This window comes from Macaca thibetana, chromosome 6 (genome assembly GCF_024542745.1).
Source record: "Macaca thibetana thibetana isolate TM-01 chromosome 6, ASM2454274v1, whole genome shotgun sequence".
Lineage (NCBI taxonomy): Eukaryota > Metazoa > Chordata > Mammalia > Primates > Cercopithecidae > Macaca > Macaca thibetana.
In genome coordinates this window covers 8,107,224-8,128,130 of record NC_065583.1, presented here as the reverse complement: position 1 = coordinate 8,128,130, position 20,907 = coordinate 8,107,224, and the positions used below count along the sequence as shown (strand labels likewise).

Below are 20,907 nucleotides of genomic sequence, written 5' to 3'. Positions count from 1 at the left end.
TGGTCTTGTCTTCCTCAGGATCTCAGAACATACAGAGTTTTTCCAGATTCTGCATCACAAACCCAATTAAAGCATGAGAACTCAGTTGAGGATGCGAAGACGCTTACCTGGTGACCAGTTCCTAAGGAGGAAGAGGCTGGCTCGCTTTCCCCTAACCCTTCTAGTGCTATTGTCTTGACTCGTCTTCTTGTGTATGCCAATCTGAATATGGTTACCCAAACCAATCTAGGCATGTCTTCCCTTTCAGTGTTGCTAAGAGCCAAAAAGTCCATCGTCTATCCCAACAGTAATGATGTGCCCAGTTACCTCTATAATCTCATGTTCTGCTCCATTTTTTTTCAAATGAAATAATGTCTAATCTAGGTGACTCTTGGCAGATATAACACAATGACTTAACACAAAAAAACAATAGAAACTCTTTGGTATTTGGCACATTTAACATTTTGTGAAAATTAGGGTGTTTCTCATCAACTGGCCCAGCCATCTCCAGTAATAGAAAAAGCAAAGTAAGAGAACTGAGATGAACCAAAAACTGTCTTCCAAAAACATATATAAAATACAGTTAATTGAGCATTTGGGGGCAGAAAGGGTGAAGCTTTCTCTGGGATTTTGCCCTTTTTGTTGCTAGTTGAGGTCAGTGCGGGATAGGCAAGATGTTGGGAGGGTCAACACAAAGTAGCTATGTGAAGGATGCCTCACAGAGAACATCGCATTAAAGCTATGCGGTCCTGTAAAGACACTCCAGGTAGTTTGAGCAGCTTTTCTGCAAGCACAGGACTGGTAATTCTGGCCACTCCATGTCTGCCTCGTAGTAGAGAGGACTGGAGGGCCCATTCTCTGGGGTTAAGAACTTTGTTGACTCCTGCAACTGTAAGGCAGCTTGAAATGGAACTGCACCTACTGGGTGGGAACAGACCACACTTCAGATATAACTTGCACCTGCCTTAAACGTGTGGCCAGTTTGCTTTAAAATGAGGGCACATGCTACCAAACATCTTGCTGAATATGGTACTGCAGTCCTAATATAGGGGTATTCATGGTAAAGGTGGAAGTGGAACCTTTGTCTTAACAGGGAACCAACTGAATTGGTTAAGATTTTGATCAGATTAGCAGTAATATGCAGTAGTAGACTCAACCAAGAACCAGACTCTTAGTTTGACATAATCTTGGATATATTATCCAAGGCTTATTATACACAGTATGTTCAGAGGCCTGGCAGCATCAGCATCACCTGGCAGCTTGTCAGAAACACTCCTAGGTCCCACCCCAAAACGTCTTAATCAGAAAATGCATTTTCCCCAAATCCTCAGGTGCTACTTCTGCACACCCAAGGTTGACAAACACTGACACACACACCATGGACTACCTCAACTAAAGACTAGTGTCAGTAATGGCTCAGGGAGGAGAGAAGCAGCCCACTTCTAGCCACACCTCCTAGTTTCATAGTTCTAAGTTCTAGGTACCAATGCTCACTGCCAGTAGATCACGTGTGGTGCACAGAAATGGCAGAGGCAGAGCACAACGGCTGCCCTTCCCAGACCTGAGGTCTAAGCTTCAGCTGAAGCTTCGAAGTAAGAGTATCAAATGATTTTATTATGAAAGATAAGCCATTTATTGACCATTCACTTCTAAAAAAACACAAATGTGAGGATAAAATAAACATACCCAAGATTCACTGGCCCCTTCAGGACAGGAAGCAGCCCTGGACAGACAGCCTGCAAACGAGTTTCCTTATGCCTACTGTCTGAACTTCTCACACATTCTAGGATTTCATGTCTCATTACCTATTACAAAGGAAAGGAAACTGGCTAGAAGATTCATGTACAAGAAGGTCACAACTTTAAAGCTATCTGATGCTAATGACTTGTACAATCTGGTTTGCAAACTCTGAGAGACAGTATCAAATAAACACTGTCAAAGACAACTCCCAGCTAAACTTTACTGTCATTGTTCTCTGAAATTGTCTTTGGGACTGGCTATGTTCTCACTGTAGCTTCCGTTTATTCCACCACACAAACCCTAAAGTCCACGCGCAGTCTCCATGTTCAAGTATAAAAGTCTGTTTCAGGACAACCCTGGGTCGCTGTAGTGTTTCTCTCTGTAGTGTCTACTTGGTGTCATGCCCTTGGACAGGCTGGCCAAATGGCAGCACAATGCAGGGGGCGACATAGTCAACTTTCCCACTGCCGAACTTGCTCCCCTTTCAATCTGGTCACTGCCCGTAGTCAGGGTTGAAATCTTGAGATCAGTGACGACCTTGGCCTATCTTCGGTCTGAAGTTGCACTCTTACGTAACCCAATCCACTTCTTCACCAGAAATTAGCTTTCAAAAGGTGTCAGGTATATTCTAAAAAGGAAAGATAATCATATCCAAATGTTATTTATTGATAAGAGACTATATTCACTTTTATGTTCCTAAAGAAATTTACAATTAAAAAGACTTAAAATGAATGTTTTACACTCCATATAGGACTCAAGGGCTTCTCTCGATAGAGGCGCAAAAAGACAATCCGGATGCTCTTGCGTTGTTCATCACTGACGCTCAAAATGCCCTAGTCAATTCACCTCACTTACTGATTAAGAATAGGCATCCCAGAGAATCTTAAAAACCGAACACCAACATCAGAATGAAGGGATAAAATATACCCCAACGGTCACCAACAATGGCTGAGTCCACTGTTAACTTCATCACTGCTCATACTAATGTCTCCCAAAACCTGCAAAAAGCATTCTTTTGTACATCTAGAGCTTTTTAAAAATTACATTTAATTCCAAATTTAATTTTAAAAGGGGGAGTGTTCCTAACAGAAGAATCCCATGGTAATCAATAGTGGTAAACAAACTCCTTCTAAATTCACGGAATTGAGTCGCACTCAAAGCGGACTCTGAATCCCATTTAGGATACCACTTCAGAAGGCACTGCTTGATTTTAAATAAAATCGCAAGCCCAAGTTAACTCATGTCCAGGGGAGAGACTCACTTAAACATTTCAGCAAAATAAGACTCTCATTTGAATCTCCCTTATGCACACCAATCATCCCAGTTGATTTCTAATGAAGCATCTATTCATAGCTTACATGTTTAGCTCTGGTGGAACAGAAAATCAGTCTAATTTCTGATTAGTTCTCAGTAAAAAAATGACTCATAACAGTAGGTGAAGTCCATCTGCAGTAAATACTTTCTGAATGATCCTCAATTATGGCCTACCCCATTCCTATCCATTTTACATATCTACAAGCCAGATATGCATGCTCCTGGACAGAAGATAGGATACTGGACCTTAGGAAGTGTCCTGAGATGGAGCTGGAGGGTCCTGGCCTTCAGGCTCTGGAGGGGGTGCTGGCACAGCTGCTTTTTTCTGGGCCGCCAGGAACTCATGAATTGCTCGTTCTATTTGTGGCCTGAAGATGTGGTTAAGTTTTGGATCCACCACCTGAGAAATAATCCTGTCTACTCCAGCTTCCAACATCCCTGACCTTGTGGAGACAAACAGATCATTCTGTTATTTAGTTCCTTTGGGATTCATCTTTAGCCCCAATAAGTGTCATGTGGGAGCCCAATAAATGTCCACCTTCAAAGCTACAGCCCATCCAGGGAGTTTAGAGGTCAATCCACTTACCACATACAGCTCAAGCTATTTTCACTTTCGAGGGGCAATTCTCAACCAGCAGCTGTTATTCCTACTGCACAATCTTATCCACAATCACCCAAACTTATACAAAGGAGCAAAACAAAAGTAAGTGGGCTGCCCCCAAACAACAAATGACAGCATGGCAAGAAAGAATCTGACACGTGTGGCGCGGAAAACCTTCCTCATACTGTCAAAGCCAGTGAGCTTTGAATTTCACTCCATTTCCTTCAACATTTATTCTCTTGATAGCCTAAGCAGAAGCTCCAGCAGCAACCTGTTTACTAATCCTCACATCTTAAACAAGGCAGATCAGTCAGGGCTGGGAGTATTTACATCACCAGCAACTCACCATGGCCTTTAGCGGCGGCTGCTACCTGTAACACATAATAAGCAACTCGGAGGCAAACAAGAAATAGACAAGAAACAAATTAGTTCCCAGCTCTGGAGAGCTAAATTACATCCCCAATCCTTTCTGAAGTAGAGCAAAAGTCAGAGCATATCAATGTCTATATTCAAACACTTGGGACAGGGTACTGGAAATGATGGTGAGAGGAAATAAATCACATTTGGACAGTCTGGAAAACAGCCCATAAGGTTCAAAGTGAAGAGTTCTTCTCAAAGGATTGAAATATTCCAATACCATCACAAGCATGTGGGCAGGTTTTACTTATTTTCCCGTAGACTTGAAACTTTGGAGGCCATTTAAGCCCTTGGGCAAAAATAGGCCAGGCAGCAACTGGGTAAATAGTCTGTCAGGGCACAGCAAAGGAAAAGACATGAGTAAATGTACATCATGACAAAGACGAGAAGCAGGCCCTGAACTGGGAAAGATGATTAGTGTGTAAAGTGCTTCCCGGATTCAATGGTAACTAACAGCTTATCGACAGGAAGCCTAGATGTAAATACACCACCACCAGAGCACTGAAGGGCACATTTTCAGGTAGACCAGGCATTCGACAGTATCTGCCCTTAGTGATGAGCATTGTTAAATACAGCACACTTAGCATCAGGCTATGGGTCAGTTATAAAGCAAAGCCACCTCTCCTCAGTCACAAGCCAATACCTTTCCAACTTTACCAAACCACTTCCTGAGTCGGATTCACAGGGGTCTTTACTAGATGTAAAAGCTTGATATTATGAACTAAATGCCTGTGTCCCCCAAACTTCCTATGTTGAAATCTAATCCTTAATGTGATGGCATTTGGAGGTAGGGCCTTTGGGAGGGGATTGGGTCATGAGGACAGAGCCTCCATGAATGCAATCTATGCCCTTACAAAAGGGACCCCAGGAAGTTAGCTAGCTCTCTTCACACCACACAAGAACAAGAAGTAGTAGGCAGTCTGCTGCCTGGAAGAAGGCCTTCCCCTGAACCTGACCATGCTGCCATCTTGGTCTTGGACTTGTAGCCTCCAGAATGGTGAGAAGTACATTTCCATGGTTTACAAGCCACCTAGTCTACGGCGCTTTGTTAAAGCGTCCCCAACTGACCAAAACCCCTGATCAGGGGAAACCAAGTACCAAGGGAGTGCAGCTCACTTTCCTGGAGATTCTTAAAGCTTTTGAGGAAAACATAAAATCTTGTCAGGAGCCTAACGTAGAAGATGGAATGAACAAATATTGTATAGTTAAAAGAGTTATTTGTCATAATTCAGTTCATAAGTCAGTACAGGCTAATTTCCTGTTAAACCCTCTAGGCTGTGGCACTGGGTTACAGCATCTGGGCCAGAACAGCTAGACCAGTGAGCCAATGCTCTGAAGGCCTGCAATGTCCATCTGCGGAGAGCACCCGGGGGCAAGCAGAAAGTCTGCATTTCAAAACTCCAGTAGATTTTGCCTCAAATTCAAAATGCTAGCGAGAATTGTGGAGAAATGTCCCAGTATTAAAGCCAAGTTCATGTTTTCAGGTTAAACACATTCTAAGTCAAATCAAAAAGCAGGAAAAAAAAAATTTCACCGAGGTGGTAAAAGCTATGAAGAGAAGAAATGATTGGCGTAAAGTCAGGAATACAGCAAACTTCTGAAAGGAGGAAGGTATGTCTGGGCCTAGGCTATTCTGGGAGGGTGTGAGTTCATTTCTTGACCTGGGTGATTAAGGGATGTTCTCATTATCTGTTTTACTGTATTTCTGTGCACTTTTTGGTATTACAATTCCTACTAAAGAAATGCAAAAAGTGCCACATGGATTCTTCTAGAATGACATCCATGCTCATTATGGAAATCAACAGCAATGTTAACAGCCTTCATACAATTACGGCAACTTTCCAAGTATTTCAAAATGTTCAATGTTTTGATTTACTCAAGATAGGGTAAACACAAGTGACTTCAGCTGTGAAATAGGTTTTTTGTGAGGATGAGTGATATATGTAAAGACCAGTGCCAGACATGTAATAAAGAGTTGCTCAGTAAGGGGCAGCTACTGTCCCCTTCTCTCTGAAAGAGCCTGGTGCCACCAGTCTGCTCTCTGCAGAAAGGGAAAGGCACTCGGTACTGACCCCAGAATGACAAGGCACCGGGCATCTTTTGCTATCAGGCTTCTTCCCAGCATTCAGCCATATTGGAAGTACTAGCCTGTTAGTAAAACACTTTTAAAAACGTTAAAAATCTAAAAAATCACTGCAGATTCACAGAAGTTGTGAAGTGTCCAGGGAGTTCCACATGCACCCTTCACCCAGCCAGCTCTAATGTTAGCACCTTGCATAACTACAGTGCAATATCAAAACTAGGAAAATGACACTGGTCCAATCCAGACCTTATTTAGACTTCAGTTACACTTGCACTGACTTGTGTGTGTAGCTCCATGCAACTTTACGAGTTGCTGCACATAAGCACAGCACAACTCAGATACTTAACTGCACTATCGCAAGTTCCCCTCGTGCTACCACTTTCAAGTCACACTCGCCCCTCCTCCCATCCCTACCCCCAGGCAATCACTAATGTGTTCTCCCATTTCCGTAACTGTTAGCTCATGAATGTTATGACCAGATTCCATGACCCTCCTCCACTTTTGTGCCCAGTGACAGTGAAGTCACTCAGATAAGCTATCAATAGCACCTTCATTAACTAAAGTTCAGTTTGTTACTGTGAAGTACAATACTTTGTTAAGACTATGCCTTCCTGAAAGCGGCCACCATTACACTTTAGAGGTGGCAGCCCTGGTGGACTCAAAGAATTTAACTTACATTCACCTGTGAGAATAAAGATCCAGCTCCTCTTGCCCAAGATCCAAACCCTGATATCTTGGTATAAAACTCACATATATGTTTGGACGACACTGAAACTTCAAAGAGCAGGGAACATGTCTCATAATTTGGAATGTCTTTCGATGCACCCAGCAGAGATGCACACAAGAGGCCTTCACAGGCTGCAGAAACTGGAATTTCAATTGAGTACTTTGCTTACTTTAACCTTAACTGTAATAAAGGAGCAGACTGCTGCAACTCCTAAGTGATACTTGATATAAAGTCCCATCAACCTTGACTAAACAGAGACCTCAACCTTCTTGTGCATCACACTTGCGATTACTGCCTTTTCAAAAGCTTTAAATTCTGCTTACTTACTGAACCACACTCTGCCTCAGACCATTTCGCAATTGGTTTTTGTTCATTGTAGGATTCCATTCCTGCTTGTCCAGATGTGTTGACACAAAATTATCCACTTTCTGCCTCAGGTTTTGGTAAGCTGGCTAAAATGTTAAAAAGAGGAGGCAAGGTCAGAAGTTACATGCACCAAAGTTTTGAACTTAGTCTCTCAGAACATTGCTTTTCACAGAAACGTTATCAAGCCTAAATACACTTCCATTATGCATGAAGATCACCATGCAGTGTGGCAGTCAGGAATTAATGGTTAACACAAGTGCCCACTTGATGGTGGGTGGGCACAATGCCAGGCGCTTTACTTATATTATTCCATTTACTTTTAAGTAACTCTACATGCAGCAGGCCTGACATCAACCCACAGCCTGGACCCACATTTGAGCAGCCTGCAGCCAAGCCACCAGCTGAAGCCTTCCTAGCTGCCCCGTGAACATGTGAACCGTGCTGGTTATAAGCTGCTGAGATTCAGTTTGTTATGCAGCATTACTGTGGCAAAGTTTGCTAACAGGGAAATGAAGTTGACAAAGGAATCAGCAGGCCTCAATTCCACAACTGGCCTCTTCCGAAAGGCTGAGAAAGCAAACTCAAAGACTCCACTAAACCTGGAAAAGAGAAAGGCAAGGAAATGGGGGCAGAGGAGTAAAATTCACTGATACCATGTGCTATCTGCCTAGCAACGCCTTCTTTCTAGTAACTGTCTTCCTCTTTTCACGAGGGTAGGGCAGAGGGTGCCACAGGAATGGGTGCCTGAGCCATGCTAAGACAATGCACACATTCCCTGGGATTTCTCAAATTGGAGCTGACAGTCTCTCGAGAGGAAGAAGCTGTAAAATGTAATCAAGAGATGCTAGTAACCAAATGGATGACTCCACTCTGAAGCAACAGTAAAACAGGAATCAACAGAGATGAAAGACATAGAACGAGTGGGGAATATCTGGTTCCAAATGCATGCCTACCCTCTGGGAGAGTTTGTTCATTCAATCCTTCCTTGGATTCCATGAGGCAATAGATTCTCCCCCTTTGCATAAAGCAGTTAGGATTATTTTTGTCCCTTGTAAGCATAAATCCTGATACCACACCTTCTACTCAAAAGAACTCACCTGGTTTGAGATGATACAAACTGTTTATTGAAAAAGGACAAAGGTCAGTGAACACCACCAAAACATGTAACAAACCCAGGTGATACAGAATAATCTCAGTTCAAGAAGTCAAAGGAACTCATGAGCCCACTCAACGTTTTACTGTACTACCAACCACTCCACCTGTTCACTTATCAGTTCTGTTTTTGGATGCACTGCAAATTACAGACATCTGTTCAATTTCCCCTAATTACTTCAGCAGTCTGGGGTGGGGCCCAATATGTGCAGTTCTAACAAGTTCTCAGGTGATGCTGGTGTTAATCCAAGCACCACACTTTGAGAACCATTGGGCTAAAGCAACGAAGGTCTCAGATAACATATGCCTGAAAAAACATTATCTTCAAGAATTAAAACAACCTGTAATAGAAGGAAGAGCTAAGGAGCTGAACATGGGAAGGTTCCAACCACTCTCCCTCAACAGCCGCTCAAGACAGTAGTCCCTTTCCCCTCAGGGGATCCGTTCCAAGACCCCCAGTAGGTGCCTGAAACCTCAGGTAGTACTGAACCCTATATACACTACGCATGAATTTCTTTGAGGGCCATTATGAAGTAAAATAAGGGTTACCTGAACACAAGTACTTCCATACCGCAACAATTGGGTAAATGAAACCGCAGAAAGCAAAACCTTGGATGGGGCGGGCTACTGTAGTCGTTTTTGTTTTAAAATCACACACAAAACCTAACGGAATATAAGAAATATGAATGGAGAATTTGTCCTAGGAAAGGTGAAAGCTCTGTCAATACATATCTGGGATGTATATGTATGAAATTACTTTGTTTCAAGGACAGTACTTCTAGATGGGATTTTCTTCTTGGAGAAGTAACAGTGTATACCACTTTCTCTCTCTACATACGTATTTACCACCTGGTTTACAGGTCAGTTTTCTATCCTAGACTATAAGCTTTGAGGATGGGGTAGTGACTTATTCCTGTAATCACACAGTTTGGCAACTAGAGGCCAATAAACGTTCAATGAATAAACAGACTAGGGTTTTTCCCTATCTTAAGGTCTAATTCTAAGCTCACAATCTTGCTGTGAGGTAAGCAAAATGTTTCCATGACAGGCTTTGGTAGGAGAAATTACTACCCTGTAGGAGTCCAGTGACAAGAGTCTCCTAACCTACAACCATAGTCGTGGTTAGGCAAGTTTTGAAAAGGGAGAAAATGAACATTCCAGCAACTACTGTATGTCTGATACTTAACACCCATTATTTCACTGAATCCAAACCACTCTGACAAGTAGGTAAAGTGAAATAGTGTTTTATCGGTGGGACTGACCTATGGCATTAAGATCTAAACTAGGCACCAAATCTCCTTTAATCAATGATGAAGTGCAAAATAAGGGTGCTGTTTCTACAATTTATCTTAATTCAACGCCGTACTAAAGTGTGCAAAACACTAAGCTAGAGAAAAGGTATAAACAGTTATAAAATGGTGAAGACTGTGTGTTCAAATCATTGTTTAATGCCAGCTTCTCAGTGGTGAGTACGGAACAGGTGGAAATTCTAAAGCACGCTTGCTTAACTACTTGGTTTCGAAGTTTGTTACTAAGGGCCTTAGAGGAGTTCCATCTTGGGAATGACAGGGTCTAGGCTCTAAAATCCACATCGAAACCCCAAGTTCGGAGAAGCGACTGGGTAAAATCACAGCTAGTAAATGACCAGGCGGGAACCCACGTGTGCATCGCTCAGAAAGCTCTCCGTACTGCCCCAAGCGGTGTAAGACCTCACTGCTGAGATTTTTAAGCTATCTTTTGTTTCGCTCTCGGCTTTCGAAAATCAAAGCTGCAACCCAGCGGCCTCACGTGCAGCCCCGCTCCCCTATGCCCAGGCGGCCGCAGCTACCTTGGTGTCCACGTCGGCCAGGCAGTCCCGGCGGAAGCTGTCAAAAAGGCCCCGGCTCTTGAGCTGCTCCACGATGAGAGCGATGAGCTGCGGGTCGCCGGGTGGCAGCGAGGCCGGGTTGATGGGGCCACCGCCCCCGCTGGCCCCAGTAGCGCCAGTCGCTGCCCCGGCAGAGGCCTGGCCCGCTCCGCCACCGCCCACCGCGCCCGTTCCCCCGCCGCCGCCGCCGTCCGCCATGGCTGTGCCCCGGGCCCACAAGGGAGACCGATAATAGCTTCTTCTCCAAGACAGAAGGCCTTGAACGTGTAGAGGTGGCGAAGGGGGCGGTGAAGGAGGAGGGCCCCAAGGCGGCAGCGGCGGAGGTGACGGTGGTGGTGGCGGCGGTGGCGGCGGCGATGGCGGCGGGGGCGGTGGTGGGGGCGGCGGCGGCGAAGGCCAGCTCTGAGACTGCAGAGGTTGTGGCAGACGCGGCAGAAACTGCCTGCTCGATTCCAGGCGCGCCCTAGATGGCGTCGCCGTTGGCCTTTGCATTGTGGGGCGGGAAGTTTTCTGTAGCCATCTCCGGCGTTCTTTATAGGCAGCGGCCTAGCAAGGGAAACTACAACTCCCGGCAGGGCTCTGGCTTGCTCGTCGCTATTTCGCGGGGCAATATGGGAATTGTAGGCGCACTCCTCGTGATCGCTGCAACCCGCCTGGCCTTCCCCGCCCACTCTCTGCTGACTTCCCATTCAATCAACACGTCCCAGGAGTGCCTGATTGTAACAGTCATCTGTGGAGCTGGTTAAAAGTATAGATTACCAGAATTATTTCTTAAAGATTTTGACCTAGTATTTACGGATCGAGACCTAGCAATCCGTGCTTTTAGCATGCACCCCCATGTCCTCCTTGAACAACGTGTTCCGGGAAATTCCGGAAAAGTTGAAACAGTCAAACGTCTATTGTTCAGAAATTTGTGGGTTTCCCTCCTTTTGGTGTTAATAGCAATGCATACTCATTTTAGAAAATTGGAAAATAACGGGAAAGTGTGAAGAAGAAAATAAAAGTTTTCGTTAAGTCTCTCTTATATGTGTGTGGATTTCCTCCCAAATATTAAATATTGTCAATAATAATAAGCCAATATTGAATAATTAAAAAGTACCAGGAGTGATGCTATGCACTTTGCACGCACTGCTTCACAATAATCTAAAAAGCAGGCACATACTACCATTATTGCTATTTACAGACGTAGAAATGGAGGCAGAGAAAGTTTGTTAACCTAATCACATACCTAGCGGTAGAAGAGTAGGATTTGAACCCAGGTTTTGAGGATCTAAATCTCGCTTGTTTAGCCTGAGGTATCCTGAGAGCTAGTTGGTATCCCACAATAGGTAAGGCTTTATATCCTGAGTTTTTTTAAGTAGCCGCAATTCACCATTGGAATCCCATAGCTGCCACCATTATCCTCTCTTCCCTTCATCTTTTGCCTATTGTTAGCTCAACTCCCCCTACCCAACCTCAGCAATTATGTCTGCTATTGTTATTTCCTCATCCTACACAAGCAGTAGAGGGGATGTAAATATCAAATTCTGCAATATCCTTGGCTCCTGGGAAGATGCAGAATTGGCAAAGATCCAGGATGTTCTCCACACCAATATTTAGTACTCAAGACAGTTTAAATTTTTTTTTTTTTTTTGAGACGGAGTCTCACTGTATTGCCCAGGCTGGAGTGCAGTGGTGCGATCTTGGCTCACTGCAGCCTCTGCTTCCTGGGTTCAAGTGATTCTTCTGCCTCAGCCTCCCAAGTAACTGGGATTACAGGCTCATGCCACCACACCTGGCTAATTTTAGTATTTTTAGTAGAGGTAGGGGTTTCCCATGTTGGCCAGGCTGGTCTCGAATTCCTGACCTCAAGTGATCTACCCGACTCGGCCTTCCAAAGTGCAGGGATTACAGGTGTGAGCCACTGCACACCTGGCCAAGAGAGTTTAACCCTCAAAAGAAACATTCAGGTGTTGGATTATACTCATCCTCTAACACCAGCTCATTCACAATGGGTCAGTTAATGACAAACATTCTTTCTTGATAGCTCACCATCTTTGAGATTACCTAATGTCTGTTTCTACTGGTTGACTCCACACTGATCACTCACCTTCAGCCCCTGGAGAAGCCCAGTGCAGGCTGCCTCAGCTCCAGGTTCTTTCTTCTACAAGCCCCTGATCACTCTGACTAGTCTCTTCTCCATTTTTGGCACCCCACACCTTACTCTCCTTCCTCAGGGAAAATTCTTCTGACCCCTAGATCCAATGAGGTCTTTCTTGCATGCGCAGACACTCAAAGCCTGATTTTTTGTAGCAATTATTATAATTGGAAGTGAATGAGTTACAGACAAATTGGCCACCTGTGTCCCCTGATAGAGTGTAAGATTTAGAACGGGGACCATGACTTGTTCATCACTGTGTCTCCAGCTCTTAGCACAATGGTTCTTAGCTCAAAGAGAATGTATAAATTCCTGTCTGTTTCCTAAAGCTGTGGGATAGCGTCACAGAGTGCGTGGGTAGGATTATGTGTAGCCATACTCTTCAGAAAAGAAGGAGCATTCTAGCAGGAGATGATGGATGAATCTGTCATGACTTAAATGGGTAAGTGATCCTGGAGATTGTCTGCACATGGTTCACACTGTGACAATTTCACTGTCTGTCATGGGGACCTGTGTCCTGGTTGCTGGGTCTCTGAATGTTGACAAGAGGGCTGCATTCTGTATCCATGACCTTCCCTCTGGAATCGAAGTAAATGGTGAGAGATAAAAGGGGAAGGGGATGAGGAGTGAAGATGATCAAGCCGAAGGGAGGCTTATTATTTATCCAAACCATGGAATAGGAGGCCTCCACGACATCCAAAATGTATTCTTCCCCAGTCAAGAGACATGTAATACACACCAGCAGTCATCAGAGAGCGCCATTGCTGTATTAATAAGCCAAAACGTTCGGAAATGTCTGTGCAGAATACGGTTTTAACTTTGGTGTAGGTAGTAATCTGGTTTTCAGGTATCCTTCACGTAGCAAATTCTTGTTGCTTCTCAGCGTTAAAACTTGTCTGTATTAAGTTGCCCAACTCCAAAGATTTACACATTTTAGGTGCTGAAATATTTTTTGTCGAAGGCTACGTGAAAAAGTAGAACTTCCACAAGCCCAAATCTAGACCTCACAGAAACTGGAAAGAAATCAGATCTATCGTTTGCCAAGGGAGAGATAAGAAAGTAGTCAAATGTGTGGACTTTCTGCATCAGGTGACACTGGATTGGAATCCCAGCTGGCAAAGCTGAATCACCTCTCTGAACCTTAGTTTCCCCAGGACAGCGGAGAGGCTTAAGTGCCATTTTGGCAATCCATTTTAGCACAATTCTTGGTCTTTAGCAAATGTTTAATAGCATATCATCATCATGAATTTACATTTGGGTCAGGAGGTTATTTAACTTCTATTTCTCCTCTTAGCCTCTAAATTCCACAAAGGCAGGGATTGTCTGTTTCAACCATCATTGCATCCCTAGCAACAAGAACAGGACCCGGGACATCAGGCTCTCCACAAATACATGATGGATAAATTAAAAAAAAAAAAAAAAAAAAAAAAAAAAAGGAAGGATGAGTGAATGGGAAGTTTACTCTTCTAGGTGTAGGATAAGGCCATTTAAGACTTTTGACACTGCCCTGGACCAAATGTCAGCATATAGTCAATATTCAGAGGGGCCAAGTACAATCTAGGGATCTGTCCATAATGTATGACTAAACTGGACTAAGAGTCTGGGGCTTGGAGCAGGCCCAAGGTTAGAAGATGATCTGGGAGTTGCCTTGGTAACCTTCCAACCTTCTAATCAAAGATCCTGGTCCTGAAGCGAGAGCATTCCAGAGCCCTAAGCCTGAGTCCAGGGCTGCATTTAGACAGCACACTTGCTTGGGGAGACTAGTTATTGGTCCTTATTTGTGATCATGAGGTGGCTCTTTTTCTTCTTACCTATGTATATTCATCCAAGGAGTCTTGCCAATTCTTAGTCCGGACAGCTGTTCATTTCTTCATTAACAGCGTCCAGAGTTTCTTAAGATTCCCTTGTCTATAGCATTTTGGCTACATCTGCACCATCTGATCCCTGCTTCTTTTTTTTTCATTTGTTTCCTTTTGATGTTTTCCAGCATCTCTAATGATAGATTGGATCCGATACACATTTGAAAAAACAGGGCTTTAGTAAACACGAATCCCCAGCACCAAGCAACACTACTACCGTCTCCCCAACCAAATACGCATCTTGGACAAGATTTTACGCCACCGTGTTTTTAACACATTGTCATGTCAAAGTATTATTAATAAGGGGTGTATAGTGAAAGAGGCGACCTGATGTAACACAGAGAAAAAGGTGAGACCTTTGGAGTTTGGTTTACGTTTGGATCCAGCACCTCTGCCTATTGGCTGTGTGACCTAGGGCAATCCATTAGCCTGTCTGAGCCTCCATTTGCTCATCTGTAAAGTGGGGATAGTAATACCTACCTTGAAGAACTGCCATAAAAATTAGAGACACTATGTGTGTAGAACCTGACACAGAGTAGGCCCTCAATAGCTAGTAACTAATAATGTGGTCTTGTTACAACTTCCTGATGTATTTAATTGTAGCCTATTATTGGGCAGAAATCTTGGCTAATGTGTATCTAGAGTTAACACTAATAAATGTATTAGTCTGATAGTTTCAATCTTATGAGGACATAGGGATCGACTCAGCCAGTCTCTAAATTGGTGGACTCAGTGGAGTCAAGTTCATGGCCAAATCCTGCATGCTACTGCTGCTGGGTCTGGATCCATCCTCTACCTCTGTCTTCACACTTCGTGTTCTCTAGCAACACTCCCTCTGCCCCCAGTCACTTCTAGGTGCCTACCCAATATCCATTTCCCCTAATTTATAAACAGGACCCAATTTTGTTTGGGGCTGCAGCACATCTGGCTAAAGTATACACATCTGTGATTTCCTTGTTGCTAAGAGTGACCGTAGGGCCCAGTTCCGGCTGCGGAGAGAGAAACTGAGGGTTTCTGGGAAAGCTTTGCCTTGCTGATAGAAGCAGCACCCCTTCCTGCTGTAGCATCCTTCCTTCTTCCTGCAGGGAGGTTCAGCACTCAAGAACCAACACCCTAAGGGTTAGCTGGGGCCATGTTACTAGTTCTGGCCAAAGAGTCGTGAGCAGAAGTGACTTGTGTCACTTCTAGACCAGGCCATTTTCATACCAGCATGAGACCTCCCAGAGCTCTCTTTCCGCCTGCCGTGGTAACCAGGAGAATTTGAGATGATGGCTAATCCATCATCCTGGGCCTCAAAGTGAGGTGACATGGAGCAGAGGTCCCAGATAACGCCACATGTAACATGAGTGAGAAAGAGACTGTTTGTTTCAAGCCACTAAGATTTAGAGTTGTTTGTGACTGTGGCATAACCTAGCCTATCCTGCCTGATACAATCCTGAGCACGTTCCTCCACTAAAGCCGTCACTTTTGGAATGACCAAATATGGAAACTAATGAGTGAATAAATGCGCGAGTGAATCAGATTTCTTCCCCAGGGCCCTGTGCCTTCAGATAATTTCTATGAGTGACTATAAGTCAACCTAGTTTACTCTATGTCTCCTTGAGACAACTTAGGTCAGTCCTTCTTTAACTTTGTTGTTTATTGAAATTCCCTGAGGACCTCGTTAAAACATACAGGTGCTCAGTCATCCTGCCAAATCCACAGAATGGATCTGTAGAGACGGGCCATGGCCGTTTACATTTTTAAGCACGTTTTCAAGGGGGTTCTGAGAGTGGACCAGGGTGGGAAACTGTTGTTTCTCTGGGTAGAAACATCAGATCCATCAATGGAGCCGAAAGAGAGATTATTTTCCACACGTGGGGTTCTCGAAATCATTTTCTCCTCAACTCCTACTCCCATCCTGCCTGCTTGTTTCTGGCTGGCCACTTCTGCTAAAACTGAATACCTTTGGGTAAAGATTTACTTGACCACAAAGGTCAAGCTCTACGACCTTTGTTGGCAATGTATCCTCTCTGGTCTTTGCAGCTCTTGCCTGTAAAAGAAAGGAGTTGAAACACGGTGATCAGAAGAGCAGTAGGTCTGTAAGAGACAACACTGAACAGTCTAACAATTCCACTGCTGCCACGCACACAATATAGTGTGATGAGTGATTCTGCTACTTCTAAGATAATGAAGAATATATATCTATATGTATATATAGATATATATATTTTTAAAGGAGTCTCACTCTGTCGCCCAGGTTGGAGTGCAGTGGCACGATCTCGGCTCACTGCAACTCCGCTTCCCGGGTTCAAATGATTCTCCTGCTTCAGCCTCCTGAGTTGCTAGGACTACTGGCACACACCACCACGCCTGGCTAATTTTTGTATTTTTAGCAGAGACGAGGTTTCACTATATTGGCCAGGATGGTCTTGATATCCTGACCTCGTGGTCCACCTGCCTCACCCTCCCAAAGTACTGGGATTACAGATGTGAGCCACTGCACCCAGCCGACATGTATTATGTGTGTAAATTCACGTGTGCTGCACACCCTGGGGCATAATGATGGGACAAAGTTTAAAGCTCTGGACAAACGTTTCCTTTGCTCCTGCCAATATTTCTCTGCAATTGCATGTTTAGCGTTATTTGGAGAGAATATCTAAATCTGAGGACTCTGGACCGTGAGGCCCAGGAGAATAGCTCTCCTGTCATCCAGTCTCATCCACCGACTTCCCGTATCCTGTGCCAGGAGAGCACAGGGAGGCCTAGCTCTGGGTGTCTGGGTGTGGCTCAGGTGTGGGTGGGTGTGGCTTAGGTACCACCTCTCTGTGGCCAGGCTCTGTCAGAGGCAAGCAGAAGTATCTGAGCTGATGTCCGTGGGAATCCCTTTCGTTTCTGAGGGCTGAGCGGGCCCCAACATGTGCTGGATCTTTCTGAAAATGCAGCTGAAATCCTAGAGATTCAGGGGACGGGGAGAGGCAGAACAGCAGATGGTGCCAGCCAGGGGAAGGGAAGTAATATTTATTACACACCTTATACGTATCTGGTCCTTACCCTCCTTACCCCCACCACCTCTAGTTGAGACAAAAGTTCTGCAAGGCAGACAGATGTTATTCCCATTTTACAGATGAGAAGACTAAGGGGCAGAGAGGGGACATCAGTTCCCTGGTGTTGAAGCCAGGGTTCAAACAAGCCTGCCTGATACCTAAAGCCTGGGTTCCTCCTGCTATAACATATCAGGAGAATTGTGGCTTTTGGAGACAGGTCTGGGGTAGAATCCTGGCCCCACCACCAGGAGAGGTTATCTCTCTTCTTGGGGCCTCTTTCCTTGTGTGTGACATGAGGACAATAACAGAACTTACATTGTAGGGATGCTGTGAGAATTATATGAGACAATGCCTGGTAAGGGCCAGGTCCTAGACCCGTGCTTCCGTGAGGATCCTGGAAAGGAAAGGGACTCAGCTGTGGTGATTTGCTGTTCAGGGGAGGGACCATGCAGGGGTGAGGAGGGACATGCGTATAGATTTTATGACTCCTGAGTTCAGAAAGCTTTCTCAGGGCACAGGTGGCTGTTGTTTAATGTAGCCAGCCCTCCCAGGGGCCAGGGCGGAGTCCCACAGAGATGTGTAATAGCCGCGTGGGCAGCATGGGAGGCACCTGATGTCGTGTCTGTCTCAGCATCAGGGCAGTGACGTCTCCACAGGATGTCCAGTGGTGTGATGCGGGTGCGGATCCTATCCCTGTAGTGTCTCAGCCTGGATCTCTAGCCTTCCTAGGGACCTTGAGAGTCACCCATATTCTCTCCTGGTTACCTTTACCGCTTAAAGTTGCCAGAATTCATTTCTGTTGCAACTGAGAGCCTTTCCCGGGTAAGTAGGTGGAGGAAGGAGTGGCTCAGGGTCCCAGGCAGAGGGAAAAGTTTGAGCAAAAGCTCAGAGGCTTGAAGGGCATGAATATATTCTGAAAAGGCGGGGCCAGTCCCATGAGCTGTGTGGAGGTTGCAGAGCATGTGTCTGAGATAGGGCGAGATCCAGCAGGAGATGAGCTTGATGAAGTAGCCTGGGACCTCAAATGCTGCAATTTCAGAGGTTGACTTTTACCTTGGGGTAAAGACAATGCTTTTCAATAGGGCAGGAGCAGCATAGTATACAAAATTCACAAAGATTCTTCTGGGCTAGCACGGAAGTGTGAGTGGATGGGGTGACACTGGAGGCAGGGAGACTGGAGAGGAGGCTGCAGGGATCATCTCACGGGCGGGTGTTGGCTAGGGCATCACTGCTCCTTGGGATCTGGCTCAGCCTGCTCACTGCCTCCCAACCTACCTCTCCCCACGGCCATCCTAGGTCCTGCAAAAGGCCGATCCTGACCCCCTCCATGATTTCTTCAAATTCTTCACCTCTGCATTGGAATTCCTGCCTCTGCTGTATTCTTTTTAATTTAGGGGCTTTTATATGAATCTCAGCACCTTTATTATTTGGTACTGATTGACTTTCTGAAGGAATCAGAGGAGGGACTGATGTTTCAACCACATTAAAAACAAGCAAGCAAGTTGCAAATTGCACTTTCAACCTTGTTCTTAGAGGACATTCCGTGTCCCAAGGGACCCATAGTTAGCCTCCTACCCACTCACTATCCAGCTCACAGTGCCTGGCTTCCCCCGGATCTTCTTGGGGACACACCCTGCCAGGTCATCTCTCTGCAACCAAAGCAAAGTGTGAGCCCAAGAAGCCTGTGGACACTCTAGGCATCCTGGCTCCTGCTGCCTGTCAGACAGTTACAAGAAGAGGATTTATTTCCAGAGGGAGCCTGGGGCTACAGTGAAGTGCCCACCTTCCCTAGGAGACAGTGCCATGGCTCAGGAGCCGGTGGGCAGGAAAGAGGCTGCCTGCCTGAGCTCCAAGAGCCTGGGCTTGGCTCCCAGCTCCCCTCACTCTGGGCCCTCCATTGCTTCATTCGTGGGCTGCGCTTCCAACATCTGCTGCTGCCACTTGCAGTTTGAGCAGAGTGTCTTCTGTGGCCACACCCTAAAGTAAGGGTTTCCTCTAGCCCCCAGGTGCTGCTAGATACATGTACAGTTCTCAGGGGCCCAACCAGGAATGAAGCTCTGCTCTCCTGCCTCCATTTCAGGGCTCTGGCTTCTGCTCCCTTTCCAGGTGGACTTTGATTGGCAGGCCCCATTCAGTGGGCCCTGGGCCTTGTCAACACTACTTGCCAGATTTTCCCAGCTCTCTGCCCTCCAGATCTGGGGCAAGACAGCACTTGCTGGCCCCAAGGCAGGGCCGTGTTACTAGGTCTGGTCAGTGAGCCATGCGTGGAAGTGATGTATGTCACTTCTGGTCGGGAGCCTGTAATTGCTGCTCTAATCACCCCTTCCCTCTGTCGTGGTGACTGTGGGAAATATTTGAGATCAGGTGGCTCCAGCAGCCTGAAGTCTGAGTTAAGAATGTCCTGGAATGGAGCCACTTGCTGGACACGTAGGCGTGACCCAGAAATAACCCTTGGTTGTTTTTAAGTCCCTCAGATTTAAGATGTTTTCGTTACTACAGCATTACGGAGCCTAACCTGATTGATATGTGCACATTTGCCTGTGATTTGGTTGCCTGGCATCTCAACTCTCAATGCCCTTCCTATTTGGGGGGAACTTTTTACCCCCCGAGGCTTGTTAGGTGGCAGAGCCTTCCTATGGGTAGAGAAAATGCCAGACACCCACTTTCCCAGCCTCCTTTGCAGCTGTGTGCACAGCCATGGCCAGCAGGGACAGTGCTCCAGCTGCAATGACAGGGGCCCTGTGTTTGTAGCAGCTGCAGCAATGACGTCACCAGGCTGGTTCTGGAGCAAGAGTTTTGTCTGTGATTCTGGCTGTGTGACCGCCCTTTTTCTTACCTATTTCCTGAGCCCAGTTCTTCAGCCTTCCTGTCAATTCCGTGAGCTACCTAGAATCTTTCAATGAATTCCCTTTCAGCTTAAATCACCCAGAATACATTTTTGTTGCTTGCAACTAAGAGCCTTGGAGCAGCACTGCCAGTTAGAGGTCAGTGTGAAGTTGGAAGGGAGAGCAGAAACCGGTAACATGCACCTGCCTTCCCTTGCTCTTCACAAACTTGCTTCTCCAGGGGCAGGCCTTGTATGTCTTAGCCCAGGGCAAGCTGAAGGGCACTGGGCAAGGGTCTTCTGGTCAGACTTGGTCACCTTTTGGGCATGTGAGCCTCACTTCCCTTATATGTAGAACAGAGTGACTAAAAGACCTTACTTTTAGGGTGGATGTGAGGAATGCATTTGAAAGAGAATGTATTAGAGAGAGTTCCAGGAAGGATAAAAGAAGACCTCCAGTACAAGTTTACCACGTTACTATTGTTAAGTGTTAACTTGCATGAGTATATCAAGCTGTGGAATCGTGACTGGCATAACAAGGTAAAGTGGCATCTTGAGACCCTTCCTAATGTCACTCTGTCACTCAGCTCCTTGGAGGTCACAGTTCATTCCTCTTCATTCAGACCCATGTGAGGTTCTGCCCAAGAGAACTGAGACCCCAGCCTTTAGATATGAAGAAATTCTTTGTGAACTTGGTAAAAACGGAGAAGCATAGAGGTGGGAGAGAATATTAGGGAACGTTTTATTCAACATTCAATTTACAGAGTTCAGAGACAGACAGCCACTAACCCACAGCCACACAGCAACTCTGTGGC

The 20,907-nt window shown here is 45.5% G+C and overlaps 1 protein-coding gene and 1 long non-coding RNA gene across 3 annotated transcripts in view; both read right to left on the bottom strand.

The window, feature by feature from the left end:
• LOC126956402 (uncharacterized) overlaps positions 1-20,907 on the bottom strand; it is a 256,963-nt gene that overhangs the window by 96,822 nt on the left and 139,234 nt on the right. The gene's annotated exons all lie outside the window — the stretch shown is intronic.
• BOD1 (biorientation of chromosomes in cell division 1) lies at positions 1,589-10,624 on the bottom strand. 2 transcript variants are annotated; one of them, XM_050793293.1, is made up of 3 exons: positions 10,208-10,624; positions 7,189-7,313; positions 1,589-2,347 (listed from the first exon to the last, which is right to left on the bottom strand). In XM_050793293.1, exons 1-3 carry the CDS (start codon positions 10,442-10,444, stop codon positions 2,320-2,322), a joined length of 390 nt encoding a protein of 129 aa, XP_050649250.1. In that variant the 5' UTR covers positions 10,445-10,624; the 3' UTR covers positions 1,589-2,319. The 2 variants fall into 2 exon arrangements, with proteins under 2 accessions (XP_050649250.1, XP_050649249.1); XM_050793292.1 differs by lacking the exon at positions 1,589-2,347 and adding an exon at positions 3,280-3,476.